The 20,584-nt window shown below is 34.8% G+C and overlaps 2 protein-coding genes across 2 annotated transcripts in view; both read right to left on the bottom strand.

The window, feature by feature from the left end:
• Positions 1-20,584, bottom strand: part of LOC136027528 (zinc finger MYND domain-containing protein 11-like) — a 447,024-nt gene that overhangs the window by 210,708 nt on the left and 215,732 nt on the right. The gene's annotated exons all lie outside the window — the stretch shown is intronic.
• Positions 2,094-20,584, bottom strand: part of LOC136027530 (zinc metalloproteinase nas-7-like) — a 48,277-nt gene continuing 29,786 nt past the window's right edge. Inside the window, exons 5-6 of the mRNA XM_065704881.1 lie at positions 9,119-9,252; positions 2,094-2,218 (exon numbers count right to left, since the gene is read on the bottom strand). Of these exons, the coding sequence (XP_065560953.1) occupies positions 2,138-2,218; positions 9,119-9,252 (215 nt within the window). The 3' untranslated portion in view covers positions 2,094-2,137. The remainder of the gene's footprint in view (positions 2,219-9,118; positions 9,253-20,584) is intronic.

The raw sequence follows: 20,584 nt of genomic DNA, 5'->3' as shown, positions 1-20,584 counted from the left end.
TTTCACAAAGAAAAAACCAACATGCAACAAGCTTCTCGACGGAAAATATCATGACAAATTAAGTTTTACGAAAGGACATAAGAATATAAAACAAGTTTCACGAAGAAAATATGAAGATAAATTAAGTTTCATGGGCGAAATCAGCAAACAACAAGCTCCAGGAAAAAAACTGGTTTCACTATGAGAGTTAAAAATCAGTGAATATGTTTCACGAAGAGAAAAATCGACATACAAGAAGTTTTATGAAGAAGAAATAAAAATATAACAAGTTTTTCAAAGACATAAATCAAGATACATTAAGTTTCCTGAAGAAATAATTCACGTGGAACAAGTTTCACGAGAGAAACGTCAGCATGCATCATGTTTCATGACGAAGAAAACCAACATGATAAAAGTTTAACGAAGAAAAATATCCTGATAAATTAAGTTTTACGAAATAATAAATCAATAAATCAAGCCAACTTTTACTAAGAAAAATGTCAAGATAAATTAAGTTTAATGAAGAAAAATCAGCATGCAACAAGTTTCACGAACAATACTAGTTTCACGGGGAGAAAAATCAATATAAGCATGAACTAATGGATCAAATTGGCAATTTTAAAAAAATATCTGGAAAATGTCTTAGAAATGATGAGGGAGTGCTAGAGAGTGATAGAAGGCCATTAATAGGGTGTCACGGTGGATTGAATTGACATGGTTTATCATGGAGGGGTGGACTGTAAACATATGAAGCAATGAATTTAACGAATGCTTTTTACAAGAAAATATTTAGAAAGTGTCTTAGGAATTATGAGAGGGTGCTAGAGTGTGCCAGAGGGCCAGTCATAATGTGGTACAGTTGCTTGAAATATGCATAGTCTTGGCTCAAAAAAACGTACCATCTTGATTAAAACCTCTCAGAAATAAACAAATGCCAAATGTCTCTCATTTTCTTGCTGGTGCGTCTAATAGGGCAATACAAACGATGTATTTTCATTACGAACTCTCTAAAATGCCTCTTAATATGGCTTAAATTTGCTCTTCCCCTCTACAATTACTTGCTAGGGGCCCCGCTTTTCTTTAATTCATGTTTCTTTTGGCTTCTATTTTATCCTTTATAAGTTTTTTTCACATTTTTCTCGTTTGCTGAGTTTTAACTACTTTTTCTGTGTTTTAATAATGGCTGCAAATTTGTTTTAATAATAAAACTTTTATGTCCAATAAAAAGACTTCATTCTTTAGATTTCTTGTTCCGGGATAAAACTTCGATGCGCAATCATTTAAGCAATTTAAGCATCTTGTAGCCTATGTTCATAAGTATGTTCGTTCAAGAATGACTTTAATATAAGTGCAATATTCTTTGTAGTGAAGAAGAAAAGAAAGACTTTGGAACGTACGTAAAGGTGTAGCATATTCTACCCATAAGGATACTCTCGCTTTTATTTCATCTCTGTTAGCACATTGAAGTTTCAATAGAGTAAAAGACTCTAATAAAAAAAAAATGCGCTAAGGGCAGCCTGAAATATTATCTGATAATACTCTCTAAAGCATTACTTAACAAGTAGGTGCACTTCAAATGTAACCAAATTCTAGCAATCGATTTTCCCTCTGCGTGTCAATTATTGCAGCCATATAGGAACACGCAATCCATTTAATCATTCTAGTATGCGAGACAGTGAATTCCCCTATTGGGAAACAGTCTATTATGTAGAAAGTTTTACCCGACTCAAAATACTAGAAAGGTTTTCATACTCCAACTGGTTAACGCTCCATTGCTTTGAGAGAGATCCATTTCGATTCCTAATATAGACATAAAATCTTTGGAATGTAAAGGTTTCCTGAGAAAAACTTCTTGAAATTAAATGAAATCTCAAAAAGAAAAAAGAGAAAATGTCTTTTAAACGTCTTGAAATGTCTTGAAACGTTTTGAAAAACGTTGAAGAAAAATGTCTTTAAATCCCATAGTTTGAGTTTTTTTTTTCGGTCGCAAATTCCTTGCAGCGAGTAAAGTTTAGAGGCCAAGGCATTAGAACGCGTTTTTGGGTGATAGGTCTGCTACTATTTTTGATATTAAAAATACATACGCGGTATATTAATAAGATTCAAATAAGATATACTTTTATACACAATGTTTAATCCTTGAAAGAACACAAAATTTTTAGCAGTTATACATGGCGTTTATCTTTGCAGCATCGACATCAGTTAAGCCTTCATCGTTACCAAGAGGTGTCCCCTCGGGCTGAAAAAAAAGTATTCAGAATTTATAATTACACATGCATATATAAATGTACAAAAATAATTTTTTTAATTGTAACATCAACTGACCACGTTTACAACAACTGATGATTCATTACAGTGCCAAACAGCGCTGGAAAGATGGAGCTCTGCTAGCTCCTCCTCACCTTTGATTTTTTTTTTCATAGCTTCCCTAACTTCTTGAAAATGACCTGTTTTTTGTTTGATGTCAGCTATATTGTCAATGAGGCAATCAACAACCAATTGCTTTTGGATTATTATCTTAATTAGTAAAATACAATCTAATCATATTAACCTGTATGTTGCTATTACCCTAGACCATGAAATTAATTTAAAAAACAAAATATTTCCGAGGGTTGTAAAGAGCGAAGTTGACGAACAAAAATCATTGCTTCGCAGCCTATCTAACATACATCAATAAAACTAATTGAAGTAAATGAACTGGTGATAGTTCCCTGTGTTTGTAGGATTACAGAAAACTAACCTTTTACTGAAACCACAAAAGCAAAGTGTAAAAAACAAGAATATTGACATAGGAGTCTAAAGTAAATACGTAGCCTCACAACAGCAAACTAATCTATAACGATTTTCATAGTCCTACAGGAGCTGTGGTATCAGTAGCTTTCAGTATACAATGAAAATTATCTTAAAAACTAAGGCATAAAAATAACAAGTTTAAAGTCATTAAACAGTATATAAAATAATGGATTGATTTATCCGGTAACATCTTGGTCTCCCCTAGTATTACTTGATATGAATAACATATCAACCGTAATATGAACTCTGGAAATCCAGTTATTTCTCTCTATATAACGGAGAATTTTAAGTTGTGACACAAATTCTAAAGCGAGTCTGTAGTGATACTTCGAACTTGTCTACAAAATAATGCTGAAATGTCCTTTTTTAGATCCAAAACGACAGTCAATCATTGAATTGAGCTTATTGTACAGAATTGATGCCAAATTAAACGAAAAAATAAATAAAGCAACAACCTAGAAATGCTTTACTTTTATTATGTTGAAAGTGTCCTTAAAAGGTTTACTTTTACCATACCAAAACTCCTATATTGTTTTGTATTTTCAATAAAGTGCTAGATTTTTGTAATTCTACAAACATAGGGAAATATCACCAGTTGATTTATTTGCAATAGTTTGATTAATATATGGTAGATAGGCTGTGAAGTAGATAATTTTTGTTCGTGTTAAGTTTCAACTTCGCTCTTTACTTCTCTCGGAAAAATTTGTTTTTTCAAATTAATCTTTGCCCATTTTTGATTAAAATTTAATTTAGAAAAAACACTGCTATAATCTCTTTTATTTATACGAAATAATTTTTGTTCGTTTTATGTTTTAATGTTGGTCCTTAGTTTTAGCTGAAAACTTATTTTTTTATATCGTTTCTAATCACCTCCCATCTAGGGGAGATAAAACACCTCAACTCTTATTAAGAAGCTAAACTAAGAATCCGCACAAGAATTGAAGGAAAAAATAAGTTTAGAGTGGAAAAAAACATATTGTCATTTCTTTTTGTAAGAAAAAAATTAAATAAAAACGAAGAAATAGATCTTTAATTATTTTTTTAACTAAATTTAGTAGCACTTAAGAAAGTAGCTCCAGGCGAGTAGCTACGACACAAGAGGCTAACTGAGCGGACAAGTTTTTGTATCGACAAACTTGTGGAAAGCTCAACAGAAATGTGCCTTTAGGCTTATGGATTAATTTATCATGTCTCTAAATAAAAAGCCAATCATTACTCAGAAATGAATGGAAATTTCTGAAAAAGATCATTTCTTGTGTAGGTACGATATATGGTATTATAAACTAAGTTTATTTTCATTTCAAAAGTTTTGTGAAGAACTACCTGAATTCTCTTAGAGAATTATTTGCATTTGTCTTTCTTGTTTTTGGATGCACAATCTTACGTATGGAGAGAACATGGAGAGAACATTACGGTGAAATTGTCAAGTAAATAATTTGAATAAGTAAGTATAACAATAAGTAATTCTTCTTTTCATATACAAGTTTGAGTGGTTCCAGAACCACATGCTTACACTTCCCTAACCACTAGGAGGCAGGGGGTTTGGTCAGGGGTGTATGTTGCTATAGGGCAGAGGAAGAACTTTCCCTCCCAGACCTCAGTTTTCCTCTAGATCCCAGTTAACCCCTCCCCCTCTCCCAGCTGAAATTTCGTGTCTCCAAAAATGTTGTCAAAACTAAGATAAGCTATCCATTTTTTTAGTAGATCTTTACCTATTTTATTACTTCACGGCTCTTTTTCAGTGTTCTCTATAATTTTCGCTTGATTGGGAAAATTGGCTCCAACGTTGAACCTCCCACCCCACAGGATTTTGACGAAATTAAGTCACTTGTTGGGGTATGGATTTAGTGATCTATTCAGAATGTTGTTGCAAACTATGGACTGGATGACATCTATTCCCTTTTAAATCAAAATACTTGAACAAATACCTCCCTGGGACATGCATTAACAAATGAGTGCATCACATTTACAAAAACAGTGAAATTGTCTGAAAATGATCGTATAGAAGGGAGAAAACCATGCTTGAAAAAAAATCAAGGGTCGAACGCAAGCCACTGTAATTGGAAGTCGAACGCTGTACGAACGGAATCACACCTCTAATAATCTAATTTGATATATTAGAGATTGTGCCTTAATAGTGAAGCTTATTAAGGGGGCTTGGAAGAGGAACATACAGGAAGCGTTCTTGCAAACTTCCAGGTAAGGGTTTTGAACCATATTTATTACAATGATGATATTGTTTTATACTTCAAGGTTTTTCTGATTAAGAATTGACATCAAAAGCTCTGCTTTTAGTGCTATATCACACGTACAGATGGTAAAATTGATAAACGTCACGTACATATGAGCAATTAGCCTTCAAATGAGCATTAAACATCACTCTAAAAAGTTCTTTATCCCCACTAGCCCCAACTTTTCCACTTGAGACATGGCATCAAAAATGTCATTTTTAGTGCTATTTGGAACTTGCTGATGGTGAAATTTATAGGAAGGACGTAGAAAGGGGCATGATTTTTTTATTAAGGGGGGGCAACTACCCCCTGAAGTCCCGACTTTGCAACCCCAGACTCCATTTTGCCCCCGCAACTGAAACTTAGTTTCTGCAAAAAAAAGGACCTTGTCAAACCAGTGGTGTCGTTAAAACCCTTGCTCGTTTTAAGCTTCAAATTCGCTCTTTACTTCGACCAGAAATTTTTTTTTTATTAATTCCAGCTCGTTTTTAATGTAAAAAAAAAACTAAAAAAAAATAGTGGTCCATTGCACTTCCTCATTAAAATTTATGCAAATATACCGCTTTTGAAGTCTTAATTAAGGAAATAGTTAATTTACTTCCTATACAAGCTCAGCGTAACCAGGGAGAATTTTGCTCTTGTTGGCAGGTCTAGTGCTTGAAATACATCATAGTGAGAAACAAGTTCGACTGTTTTCAATATCTAAGTTAGATTATGGTAAGTTAACTTTGCGTTTTAAGCAAAATTAAGCAATTATTCATTACTTGGTCTACACCATCCCATAGGGCAGTACCGAAGGAATTTAGACCTACAGAGATCTAAGAACCTAAGATCCCAAGTATTGAATGGTATTAGCCCTTTGTTGCTATTTAAAGTAGTTTCAGTGGTGCTGATCATGGGGGGGGGGGGAATTTGACTCCTGGATTTTTCTCCATCCCTTGATTTCAAAATAAATATTTTTTTGGTATTTTCATTGAAAAAAGAAGAAACAAAAGTACCCCCTCCTTAGATTTTGTATAAGTATAGAATTGAGGTGGCTGAGAAGGAAATATGTTAAAAAACAATACTTAGACTTACTTTATAATGCGTAGAAATATTGTAGTTGCACATTCTGATTGCAGCTCCACTATAGTTTACCCATAATTAACCCCCCTCCAGTATGCAAATGTATAGCCCAAATTATATATTTTCCGTGTATTTTGCCATGCGTCACTCTGGTTTCAATCCGTGAAGTTAAATAAAAAGATATTAGACATAAAAATTGAATAAAGAAAAACAATTTTTGTTTATAATAAAAGCAGACGCTGTGTGTGTATATATGACAGTTTATGATTGCCTTATTACGTTGAATTTATAAGAAGGTTAGTTTATAAAGAAGCCCATAATTAGCTCTTTATTATGTCCTTGATCCAGCCCGGCCGTTTTATTCCACATATGTCATCCTAATTGCACTTTTAAAGTGCCATATGGTAGTTTATGACCGCTTTATCGAGTCTAATTTTATAAGAAAGATAATCTATTAGAATTAGCCATGTTCCAGTGCCTTGATAGCAACGAAGAAATAAAGAGGACATGTTGCTCCTGCCTGTGCAAAAAAAAATAATTTTTTCTTGTTGTTCAAGGAGGTGTGTTATTATTTTCCTGTATAATGTTTAAACAATTGCAATTTAAAGGGTGGATTTGCTCAGAAGGTATTTTCAAATCACATGCAACTGACTGATGCGATGCCCGGGGCTATTGAAGTAGTGCTTGGTTCAATTGTCAGAATTAATATTCAGTGATGCGCGAGGGAGCTGAAGGAAGTGGAAGGGAGATAAGTACTTTAATATCAAAGTAAAGTAAAAGGCCGATTTTATACGAAAGTTTTAACTGCGTAAAACTTTCGGATATACAAAATTCTTCGCTGTCCCATTGTCTGTGCATATGTATAGATTGTCAGGTTTACCGACTCTTGAGCACGCAAAATATAATTGTCCATGGGAAAAACAATCCGTATTCAGATATATGCTGTATTTTTTGAATGATTGACCTTGAGCTTTGTTGATGGTGATTGCAAATACTAATCGGATTGGGAATTGCAATCTTTTAAATTGAAAAGGCAGATCCGTTGGAATCATAGGAATGCGAGCAAAGGGAACAGCCTCACCCTCGAAAGGTCCTGTCAAGATTTTTGCCTCTATTACGTTTTCCATTGTTTTTTTACGGCAAGTCGCCATCGTAGGATTAGTGGTACTTTCTCTTTGAACCGCAAGCATTAATATTGAATAAGACGTCTTTTTGTATAGTGAAGTGCCTTCTGTATATGTACCATCACCTTAAGGCGAAGTTAAAGGGGGGATCTTCCCTTTTTGATATTTTAAAAGAAGTCCGTCAAGGTGGCCTTACCTCACCTTCTTTATTTAATAACTCTGTTTTAAATGCCCAAAATTCTGTTAATTTTAGTTGTATTCACCGTGGATTTAACTTGTCTTTAATAACTTTTGCAGATGACGTTTTGAATCTAAGCCATACTTTTAGTGGATGTGAAAACGCGTTTAATCAGCTTTATAATGAATATAAAAATATTGGGCTTTCTTTCAATGTTGATAAAACTGCTGTTGTAGCTTTCAATTTTAAAGAGACAAATGGCCCTATTTTTTTGTCTTTAGCTAATGTTCATGTCCCCCTTTCTCAAAAATTAGTTTACCTTGGAATGCCTATTGGAAAAAATATGAAAGAAACTGTGAATTTATCCCTTGAGCTTTTGAAGAAAAAACTGAGAATTGCTTATGCTTCAATTGCATCTAATATTAAACATATTGATAAATTAAATCTTGCGAAAATTTATAATAGCCTAGTTTTACCTCATCTCCTTTCTCTTTGTCCGGTTTGGCAGTTTTTTAGTGAACCTCAGAAACTATATGTTCGTAGAGTATATTTTCGTTATGCTAAATTCCTTCTCAGTTACCCTCCTTGGACTAGAAATAGTTACTTAGTGAACAAATTCCGCCTAGTTTCTCCTACATCTATTATTGATAAAAGGCTTCATGATTTTCGTTCTTCTATGTCAATAGATAGATATGCAGAGAGAATCTGCTGTCTTTTCATATTAAAGTCTTTTCCACCATATTTGATTATTAAAGCAAGTCTGGTTTCTAACAACAATATCTACTAAGCTTCAAACTTTTTGTTTTCTTTTTTAAGGATTTTGAATTTTTGTAATCCCTTGTTAAAATATATGCAAATATTATTGTAATTACCAGTGTTTTGCTGTTTAAACAATTTAATGTCTTTAAATATTGTAGTCATTTCAAAGATATTTGATTATTCAAGCAAATCCGATTTTTAACAACGATGTTTACTAAGCTTCAAACTTTTGGTTTTCTTTTTTTAAGGTTTTTAATTGTTGTAATACCTTGTTAAATTATATGCAAATATTTTTGCAATTACCAGTTTTTTGCTCTATACGCAATTTAATGCCTTTTCATGCTATATCCTTTCAAAGATGTTTAGGCTATTGAAGTAAGTCCGATTTCTGACCACGATTTTTACTAAGCTTCAAACTTTTGGTTGTCTTTTTTAAAATTTTTGAATTGTTGTAATCTTTTCAAAATATATACAAATGTCTTTGCAATTACCAGTTTTTTACTCTTTAAAAAATTTAATGTAAACTTCTCCAGCGATAAAAATCTTTAATTTTTTCACATAAGTTTGGAAAACTTCTATATTAGTGTGGAAAAGAGGCCAATCTCCCTGAAAAAAATTAAATTGCATAGTTTTTCTTGCATATGAGGAACATCGTACCTCTAATCGCGTATTTGACTTTCTGAAGGTTTTTGTTTTATCCGCTAAATAGACAAAATTAGAAACATTTCTAATTTTGACTATAAATATTTAATCAATATAAATAATTGTGGAGAGACTCGACTGTAAATATTCTACTAGCTTAACCCCTGGATTTGTAAAAAAAAAAAACCTTTTTTTGGTATTTCTAGTGAAAATCATCTGTTTTTGGAATTTTAATTTTGAAATAATTAAAAAAAATTACTCCTTTCATTTTGAAAAATGTTTTGTCCCCTTCCAAAAAAAAAACGTTCTTTAATGGGCCCTATTGGCGATGAAGACAGCGAAATTACCTTTGAAACTATAGTAGGTTCTCCATTGTTACTGAAGGCGTATTCCGAGTAATGCATAACACTGCCCCAGTCGTATGGTTGTCCAAAAGCAGTAATACGATCCTCCTCATATTTGTCGAAGTTATTGAGCTTATCTGAAAAATTAAATTATAAGTGATAACAATTAGGGTTGATATAATTGATTTCTTTTTGTATTGCTAAATCATAAATTTTGAGATATATTTTAATGCTGTCATTTTTTAGTTTGGCCTGTTTGGCTTTCACAACAGATAGTTAGTTTGACTTTTGAATAATACCTCATTTGTAGAACCTCAAATAAAGAACTTGGGAGTGTCTATACTTGCATGCATCAGATGCCAATTTTATATATTATTCATCATATCTATATGACGTTAAATTGTACAAATAGCACGATACTAAAGACCTGTATTTTTAGAGTAAACTTTAGTATCTTAGTTAAAAAGGTACGTGAGTAATTCAACCCTATTCAACTACATTCCCTACAGCTAAATCCCCGATACTCAAAAGCAACCCCCATACGATTATAGCCGATGGAAATCAGCCCTCGTTTAATACAGCCTCTATTCAATTCAAACCACCTCAACCCGTCTGCTTCCACTCAAGCCCCGTTTAATCCAACTGCATACAACTCAACCCTCTATAAGCCAATCCCAAATCAAATTATCTCCATGTATCTCAACCCCATTGAAACCAACCCCGTTTAATTTAACCCTGTGCAGCTCGACCTTCGTTTAGTGTCACCCTCATTCAAATCAATACAATTCGACTGAGTCCAATTAAACTAGATTCTGGTAAAAACAAAAGTTACTTCAGCCTTTGTTTGCAGACCCATCCTCTAAGCTTACTCTCACGCCGGACCCGGTTTCTCAGGGCTCTATTATCCCCGGGTTCAATGAGGGCTCTCAGCCCTCATTAAAATCAATCCTGTTTATCTCACCCCCATTTAACTCAACCCCTATTCAATGCAAAACAATTCAACTCCAGTAAGACCCAAATCTTGTTCAAAACAGAGTCATTCAAAGAAACCCCCTACACCTAAGATTGGTATTAATTTGCAAGCCAAAATTTAGACAAACTATTCAATTTACCATCTAAATCTCTTTCCAAACAATGTTATCTATCCACATTTTTAGCCAAATTGTGTCCATATTTTCTCAATAATATATCCATAATATGTCCATCTTGACACCTCAGAAACTGGAACTATTTTTACCACTTGTGCTTTTAACCAAAAGACGCTTTGTAAACCTCTGTCAAGGTGGCCAGTTAACATCAAATATAATGAAAACAAAAACAAAATCAATTCATTACATCCATACAGAATAAAACTCAAAAAAACATGTAAACATTAAAAAACTACTTGTTGGAACTTAAGGGTCATCCTCCAACGAGAATTCCATTTGAAAGGCATGATTGGCATGAGGGTCAACATTTTTCAGAGTACTTCTTGCGTATGTTATAAGATGCTATCACGATGTCAAGCGACGTTCCAGAACGCCAGAAAAGTTGGGCTGACCTCTAGTCAATTTTGAATCTTAAAAAAGACGCTAAAACTTTCGATTTCCAATCAAATGAGCTCTTTTCAAAGTTTCTACCACAACTCCATTATACGAAGTTCCATGGCAAAATAAAAAAAATAAAAAAAGACAGAATAAATAAATAATAAATTAAACCCACATCGCTCTTTGCTTCACATTTCTGGTCATTTTGAGTTTTAATTATTACAGGAATTTATATCTGCTGAATTTATTTCTGGATTGTTATATGTTATTTGGAAAATTCGAACAAAATGGCTATCTCACAATTTTTAGCAGATAAGTTAGGGGAAAAGAGGGCATAAGTGTGGGCTAGTAACCCTCCAATTACTTTTGTCTCTAAAAAGGGAACCAAAACTTTCATTTTCCAATCTAATGGAGGCTCCTCTAAAGTTTACACAGCCACACCTTCCATAAAAACCTTACAAGCCCCTGGGATATAACTTATAACCATTACCCAGCCTCTGGGAGGTTGTGTCAACCCCAAAGGCCTTATTATATGATGTTTGTGATCTTTTTTGAAAATAAAAGGCTATCTCAAAATTTGTATCGGATACACTTTGGGGGAGAAGAGGACGTGGAAGGAGGGGCTAGTTATCCTCTAATCATTTTGACTCTTAAAAAGGGCACAAAAACTTTCAATTTGTTACTAAAGAAACCGAAAGAATCAAATGCCCCGTGCAAACTAATAGAAAGTTTTGTTATTGTTGATATCTTAAGTAAATACTGCTCTCAAGATAATCATTTTGGCCTTACAACAGATCGGTCGCAAACAAGTCTATTATATTCTAACTAATATGCTTATAGAAGCTGATGAGCACTAAAGTGCTACTGTTAGCACTTTTTGATCAAAGTAGTACATCATAAATACGTTCCTTGATAGTAATACTTTTTAATACTATTTTCTGAAAGTAGTATTTTATACCTAAAATTTTACTTTTATAACTGTTTTTCAAATAAACTCGAAACTAATTTTTGTCGTCGTCAATTTTTTGCTTTATTTTGCATCGACTATTTAAGGATCTTTAGAATCGTGCAGTCTTCTTCACAAACTCAGACCTGGCAGAAGTTTCAAATGTATTTTAAAATGTGATGTGACCAAACTATGTAAATTAAAAAAAAAGTTTAATTACACTTCTTGTTCTTTGGGTTCCAACTTGCTATGCAGCCTCCGATGAAACAAAGTTATATACACTGGATCATCCATTATAATGATTTTTAACTGCAGGAGTACTCACTGCAAGACCCAATCATATGTGGAATAAATAAATTGTGCCATAAACATTGCACCATAAACATATAATGCATAAACGTTTTGAATTTATGCTTGCATATCTAACCTTGCTGATCAATCAGTAATATTGTACAAAATGTGCACAAATGTGTTAATAAAGCACATAAGTAAAATCTAACAGACTCTTCAGAAGTGTAAGGGACAAGCTTGTCAAATTTCCGAGGAATTGCATCAAAGACATGCCTTTAGTCATCTGTTCAGTCTTTGAACTGGTTTTTCAAGCCTACAAACTTCAAAAATCGGAAACGGAGATACATTTTAAAGCCGAGTTTGAGCTCTTAGCAACAATTCAGATGAAAAGTCAAGAACTTAAAAAAAGGCAAGTAGCTGTGACAAAGCTCTCGAGTTACGCTTGAAATAAAGCAAAGACTGAACATCCACTACTTCGAATCTTTGACTTGCCATCACCGTAAACTCCTTTCTCCTGATCAATTTCCCATATAATTACTCTTTTCCGCATATTCATGGACTTTTCAGTAGGATAAAAGTTAGGGTTCTAAGAAGACATAGGAAGCGGCTATGACTATTGAAGAAAGAGCTGGGTGAAGGATAATAGCAATTCTGGCGTTCTGTAACTTAGTGGCTAACATCAAGCCTGCAACCAGGATTTCTTCTTTTAGTGATCTGCACGCGTTCATGAAAAGTATTCTGTCTTTACCTTATAGCAACACTTAGACCGTGCATTTTCACAGTTAAATTTAGTTTGGACAACAATTTTAAAAATAAGTTACTACCAGAAACGATTTCTAATATTATGCATGTGAAACGACAAATTCTTGGCGCAGAAAGATAAAACGTTCCTACAGAGCTGATGAGAAGCGCAAGGAAATAGAAGGCTAAACTGTTTGTTTTAACTGTTTCGTCTTGTGGCTCCAAAAAATTTTTCTGTGATATGGCTTTTCCTTATTTTAACAACCGTAAAATATTCTTTATGTAGTTTGAAGTAAATTTACACTGGTTTTCTTTGGTTTTTATAATATTTTGCCATAAAACAATTTGGTCGTGTTCTTTTTTTTTTTTGCTGTAGATTTTTCTTTCATTACTAAGACTGTCATAAGAAAACTTGTCATCAGTTTTTTTTTTATCGGACAAACTATCATTTTTTTTCTTTTCATCGGTCACATTGTCATCGTTTATATTTGTCATCAGACAAATTGTCATTAATTTTATCTGTCTTCGGAAAAAATGTAATTATTTTTCTGCTATTGAACAGATGGCGAGGTTTCAGTATGCGTTTAAGCCTCTCTCCCCTTGCGGGCGACAGGCTAGCTTAAAAGGCGTTCTCATAAATATTCCACTCAGGCTCTAGTGCCAATGACAAAATGCAAAGCTAAGGATTTATCAGCTGGCCTTTAGCCTGATTTGACTTTCTTACAAGGTGTTTTTGCTGGGAATTTACAGGCCAAGGTCGAAGGGATCAAAGAGAGAAAAGAGGCCATTCTTGAAACAGTAAATTGATAAATTAGGAATTTCATAGAATTATATACTATAGTAGTAAAAAATATAATAATAATAGCAAATTTTGTTGCAAATCATAATATACAAAAGCACACAACTGACGAAATAGGAAACAAATGACAGAGTACTGATTAAGATAGTATTTTTCCGTGGGTACAAAACGAAAAGTCACACATGCTATCTAGTGAACTTGGAAGAATTGTATGATATTTTCTTAGGTAGCGCTGCATGAGCTTTCCGGCTTTTCTCGCCTTCAACACTAGTGCCAACGCAAATGGTGCTTATTTAACGTATAACATTTGAGTTATAGAAAATCACCACGAGAGTACTTTATTCTCAAAATATTTTTTATGGCTTAGTCCAAAGGAAGGAATTTAAATATTTCAGTAATAATTGAGACCATACAATCGTGAGATCGTATTGGGGTAATTTAGATCTAAATGCCATCCCTCGTCACGTTCGGGAGCCGTCTTAATCACAAACAATTGAAGAAAGACAGAATACACAAAAGAAAATAAATACTTCTTAATACTAAATTTTAGAATTTTTCAGGCCTTACGGAACGCTTTGAAGGAAAGATTATTCACCAAAAATATAACATTCAGCGATAAACAAAAAGGCTGTTTTTGACGAAGATTATTCGTCAAAATAATAGGTTCTGCGATAAAAAAAAGGCTGTTTTTTCGAAGCAATGGGACGTTCCTCTTCTGGAGAAAAAATCTAGTAAGTTTTGAAAGAATCGGCCGTTTGAAGTATAAAAATTTTAAATGTCACACCATGTGAACAAGATTACTGACTTGATCACAATTGTTTAAGGGTAAATACTTCTCTTTGACACATTAAGTGTGGAAGGAAATAAAAAAAAGGAGGCAATTTTGAAACATTTCACAGTTATCTTCTTAGCACCGCGTACGAATATTTTATATTCTCTGACAAACTACTACTACTACTACTAACAACTAACCGCAGCACCAATCCACCTGAGGCCAACACAGCTACCCACACTCTTCCTCTATCCCAATCTATTCAAATCCTTCCTCTTTACACCCTCCCAGGAAGTTCCCATTTCCTTTTAATCTTTCTTTATGACATCCTCTCACCTCAAGGGAGGACGACCTGCATTTTGTTTAGCCCAAGATGGTTGGCCGAAAAGGACGATTTTCTGCTATCGGTCATCCTTCATCCGTAGAACGTGGCCTAGCCATCTCAACTTTTCTTTCATTATAGCCTTAGAAAGTGGGATTGAACCTTATTTTTCGTACAGCCTACTGTTTGAAATACAGTCAGTCAGCGGGTACCCAGAACAATCCGTAGGCAATATCTCTGGACAACATCCGCTTTTCGGAGCACCCATGCCTTAGAGCCATATTTGACCACTGTCATCAATATAGCTTCCAATCTTGTCTTGTCCAATCTAATCTTGGTTTGCAGACTTATCTTTCTATTCAACCAAACTTTTTTTTTTTGACTGTGAAAAAACACCCTGAGCCTTGGCTACTCTACTTTTAACATCTTCACTGTTCCCACAGTCTTTACTAATAATACTACCAAGATAAGTGAAACTGCCCACCTGATCAATCTGTTCGTTGCCGAACGTCACCGTTTCAGCTTCACTTATTTCTAGCCTTAGTGACTTGTTCTTCTTAAAGTTAATTTTCAAACATATTCTAGCAGCCTGAACTCGCAAAACCTCTAAAAGTTCATTCGTCTTGCTCACACTTTCATCTAGGATGGTTAAATCATCGGTAAAATCCATGTCCGGGAGAATTTTTCCTCCTCATTTTATTCCGTGGTCTACTATTACATTTCCTGTACTCCTTAAGGCACAGTCCATCAAAATAATCCATATAAAGGGGGATAAAACACAACCCTGCTTAAATCCTGATATAATACAAAACTGGCTGCTAACCTATTTCCTACCTAAACCGCAACAGTGTTATCCTCGTACATAGCACTAATCAGACCTTTTGCTAAAGCTCTTCTATCAACAGAATCGAACGCTTGCCCATGACCTATAAAACTGAGGACCAAAGGTGTTTGATAACTCAAGCACTTCTCAACTATTAACCTAAGAGCGAAAATTTGGTCGAATTATTCTCTACCTTTTTTAAAACCACACTATTCTTTTCTTAAGAATTCGTCTACAGCATCTTTCAGTCTAAAAATTATCATATTACTAAGTAATTTGCCACCTACAGAGACACGTCTAATACCTCGATAATTACAACACTCCCACTTACCAAATTTCTTATACAGTGAAAATCGTTAGTTATTTTTCAAAAATCATATTCAAATCTTTGGTAACTTTTTTCTAACCTCAGAGTAAGAAACTCATTTACCATACTATCAGCATCTAGAGCCTTATTATTTTTAATCCTTTTAGTACTGTTGCTAATTCTTCCTCACAAAACAAATCTTCCCTCACATACAATGTATCTAAAACTTTTTAATTTTCCTTTATATCTTTTCCCGAAAAGCTATCTCGGTGTAGCACATTCTCAAAATGTTCCGCCCATCTCTCTTTAATTCTTTCCTTACTGCCAATTGTGACCCCGCTCCTATCTTTAACTAGGACAAGTCCGGTTTGACTGCTCCCTCTAAATTTAATAGCATACCAGTAGAATATTTTATAATTATGCCGTCTAGCTGCATCTTTCAGATCCTTGACAATTTTATCCATTGCCTCCACTTCTCACCTCCTTAGTTCATATTTTATTGCTTTCTCCGCTTTCTTAACATTCCTTTTGTTTTCATATGATCTATCACTCAGGTAATGCTTGTACAAGTCTCTTCTCCTCTTTATTAAACATAAAGCGTTTTCACTAATATTCCTAGCTGCCGTCCTAACTTTCTTCCTTAAAACATCATCAGCAACTTCCAAACTGTTTTTCTAAAAGTACTCCAAACATTTTCCACATATTCAAATTTTAAACTTTCAAGTTTAGTAGTCAACTTTTTCTGGAGAATTTATCTCAAATTCAAATCCTGGAGTCTACTAACATCATAACTTCCCGGAAGGAAGTCAACCATCTGAAATTTCAGCTTTAAATTAACCTTAGACACTACTAGATGGTGATCCTCACTTTTAACATCAATAACAGATCTCCTATATACCCTAGTATCTTGTATTGATCCTGCCAGTCTTCTGTTTACTATAAAATAATATAACATGTAGCAGCTAGGAATATTATACAATAAAATTTTATGACCAAACATCGTATCGGTTATAAACAGATTGTTGTAGCCATTTATTGTATGTAGCCATTACTGTTTTCGTTTCCTACACCAAATTTATCTAGGCTAGGATACCATCTATCTCTATTTCTACCCACCTGGGCGTTAATATCATCTAGAAAAAACACCATATTTCTACCTGGTATCCTGTCTATTCGCTCCTGTAATTGTAAGCAAAATTCGTCTGTGTCACTAGCATCTCTGTCAGTCGGTTCTACAGGGGCATATACTACAATAAACGATACCCTGAACTTTTTATTCATAAAATGAGCAATTAGTATTTTATTATTAATACCTTCCAAGCCTAAACAAGACTTAGCAGCCTCCTTGTTCATGATGAGCCCTACTCCCTGTCAATGTACCCCATCCTTCCTGCCTGAGTAACACCTAATTTCTTGTTTCCTACCCCAGGGATATGAGTTTCTGAAACTCCTAGTAAGTCCAATTCGAATCGTCTGAATTTGTCAGTCAGAATGTCGATACGATAGTCATTTTTTAACGTCGCAACATTCCAAGTTCCAACTTTCATATTTATTCTTTAAACTATTGAAATTATTTTGGCCTGAGGAAAAGCAATGATCCTGGATACCAGTGCAGGACGGGGATCAACACATCTTCTCAGGCTCACACCAAAGCGCTTAAGCCGGCTTAGAACTGGACAGCAAGAAGTCCCTGGGACCTCCAATATTAATTTTAGTTTTGTGAAATCCTGGGCCCATCTTGGTCACAACATGGTTTTCAGCACTTGGCAATACTTTTCTATCAACAGGAGTCAAAATCATGCACAGACAGTCTCAAGCCTATTACTTCCGACTAATTATATATTCATGCCTAAAAAAATTATGCTACTACGGGGATGCAACCCATAGTACATCAATTAGCTAGGAACAGGTTATTCAGCCCAAAAACCCCCGTCGAAGCAGACCAGGCCTAGAAGAATTGTCCATTAATCAGAATCCTGTGCGAATACTGTGATGTTTACTTGACTATAATTTTCTCGAGGGTTGCCACTCCTCATTTGGGAACGGAGTTGACCGCAAGGTTCCCAGTCTTACAGGTACTCCAAAAGGCTTGAGGGAGCCCATTGCAGAGGCCGTTGTCCATAGGTCTGGATCTTACACCCTTTCGCAGTTGTCTCTTATAGAGAATCCTCCGACGATGGTGTTCTGTGTCACCATGCAATTTAACCCATTGCTGGGAGAAGGTTTTTAACTCATGGGATGTGTGAACAAGCCGGTGGAACCTGTTGAGTGTACATTTATGGGGCCTTCTTCCTCCTCTACCTGTATTTATGGCCCTGGGTAAGGCCTCAGTTTCTATTATGGACCCCCAGGGACAAGGTCCCACCTTGGTCCGTGCCTCCAATGGTGGTACCCTAAATATCTGTAGGGCGTTCTCTATCACCACCTGGAGACACGCTGAGTGGCCTGGGGAAAGCCCCTAAACAGCGTTTTTCAGTAGTAACTAAATGGTAACTAAACGTTAAAATAATATTCACCGTAAAGAACGATCTTTATCCCATGATATAAAATATAAAAATAAATTTAGTTTTCAACAAAACTATTTCACAGTAAAGAACAATTATATAAAGTATTGGCATAGTTAATTATTAAAATGGATTGCGAACGAAAAGGTAATTTTTCGCTGAATTTTGTATAAAGGATCAGAAAAGTTGTTATGTAATTTTTAATATTACATAATATTAAGGAATTTTCCTTTTCATTTGTTCAATAGATTTGGTTCATTTGACTTAGGGAATAATCCCTTTGTATTACAATGGGGATATGCTCTGCTTGACAACACGGGGCCCAGGGATCTATTCCAGTTGCGGTAAGGTCTGGCGACAGGTTTGCTAACTGTAAAAAAGACCAAGCAAAACGTCGTTATTAGTGACCCTGTGCACTAATAACGGACCAGGAAGTTATTTATCCTATCCTGACTTGGGATCAGACCTTTGGAGTTGGTTAAGAATTATAACTGACTCTGACTTCAATTCCGGATCCAGACATTTTCAATATGCCTTCTCCATCTCCGACTCCATTCAGCAAAATTCAACTAGATTTCATAAATTATAACCAACTTTGACAACAGAAATTTTCAATATACCTACCCGATTCTCTGACAAAAATCGGCTGATTTCTTATGGTTACGTTTGAAGGTGGCAGCGATGGAAAATGTTTGATTTTTTTTGGCGAAATCGGTCCGTCCAAACACCGTATTGGCAGAAAGAACAGAAAACATGCCCAAGGAACGGTCAAAAGAGAAGTGACGAGTGAGGACTTGGTTTTAAAAGGGGACAAAACACGCGACCTTTAATGCATATGTTTATTATTTTAAGCTCATAATTATTTTTTTTTAGGTTTTGAAAGATGGTGCTCATTTGAATATATGGCAGAGAAATAGTACTTACTGCTCAAGGCGAAAACCAAAAGAACCAATTAAAGTCTTATGCTTATTCGTTTATACTAAACTTACTTTTGAAGTCAGGCTCACGTGGAGCACTACTTTTGACTTAAAGGCTTTAATTTGTATTTCAACTACACTACATATTGAGTGAAGGAGAATTGAGTTTTGCTGGGATTTGTTTATTTGGATTATGTTATAGCCGTTAACCGCTGTTCAAGCACCTGGATTTTTCAAGACATTATTTGTTCAACACATCAGCTTATTTGTTTACATAATGATCAGATTTACAATGGTATGTGTTTGCCATCCTTTTGCTTCCCTCTCCTTTTAAGGGACGGAAATGGATAAAATGTCTCCTCCTTAAATACCTTAGATAGGCATTTTCTCAACTCATGTTGTTATCATGTTTCTTTGGTGGGGTCGTTTTTTTTTAAACCAAAGATGTTGCAAAGGCAATTGCAAATTACAATTGTATTTGTGATCCCGCTGCGATTCTCCTGGGCTTTCCCAATAGGCAAAACTCAGAATGTTTGAAAATATATTAGTCCCCTGTTTTGCCTACATGAACCGTTCAAATTTGAATTGTCAACTAGGTGGAAGTAATGAAAGACTTGGTATCTTGGGTTAATTGTAGTAAAGTCAAGACGGATAGTTTCCATGAGAGGCAAATCTGGCTTCAGAGTTGAATTAAAAAAATTATTTCAATTCTTGAAAATAGTCTATCATCTATTTATAGTCTATCATAGAGGGCAGAACTAAGGTAAGATACTTATAGATTAGTTGTAATTCAAACAGTCTATCCATTCTGTGAGCCATTGGAGAATAACTAGAGACCAAAACATGATTCAAAGATTTATGACCGACCATGCGTCTAAAGGATTTGCAGGCAAATGGGTGACTAAGATTTTTCATATTATGTGAGCTTTGCCTATGGGAAAGTCCACTGGAATTGCAGTGGGGGTGACTACAGTGACTGCAAATTCAGTCACTCCCATTTTTGACTTTGCACAGAAACAACCTTGATATTAGATTATTCGTTAAAACCATTATATGGAGCAAACAGTTGCCTTGTACCATCATTCAACTTGGTAAACTTCAGACTGTCATAAATCTCCACAATACCGTTGACAGTTGTTGAAGTAAACCAATGTATTCTGATTTACGACCGACCATGCGTCCACAGGATTTACAGGCAAATGGGCGACTGAAAATTTTTCATATTATGCGAGTTTGCCTATATGAAAGCCTACTAGACTTGCAGTGGGGGTGACTGCAGTGACTGCAAATTCAGTCACTCCCATTTTTGACTTTGCACAGAAGCAAACTTGAGATTAGATTATTCATTAAAACCATTATATGGAGCAAACAGCTGCCTTGTACCATCATTCAACTTGGAAAAATTCAAACTGTCATCAATCTCCACAATACCGTTGACATTTGTTTAAGCAAACTAATGTCTTCTGACGATATAGTCACGTATTTGATTCAATCGATCTGATTTTTAGTATTGAACTTATC

Source organism: Artemia franciscana, chromosome 5 (genome assembly GCF_032884065.1).
Source record: "Artemia franciscana chromosome 5, ASM3288406v1, whole genome shotgun sequence".
Lineage (NCBI taxonomy): Eukaryota > Metazoa > Arthropoda > Branchiopoda > Anostraca > Artemiidae > Artemia > Artemia franciscana.
The sequence above is the reverse complement of the archived record's forward strand: the minus strand, read 5'-3'. Positions and strand labels throughout refer to the sequence as shown.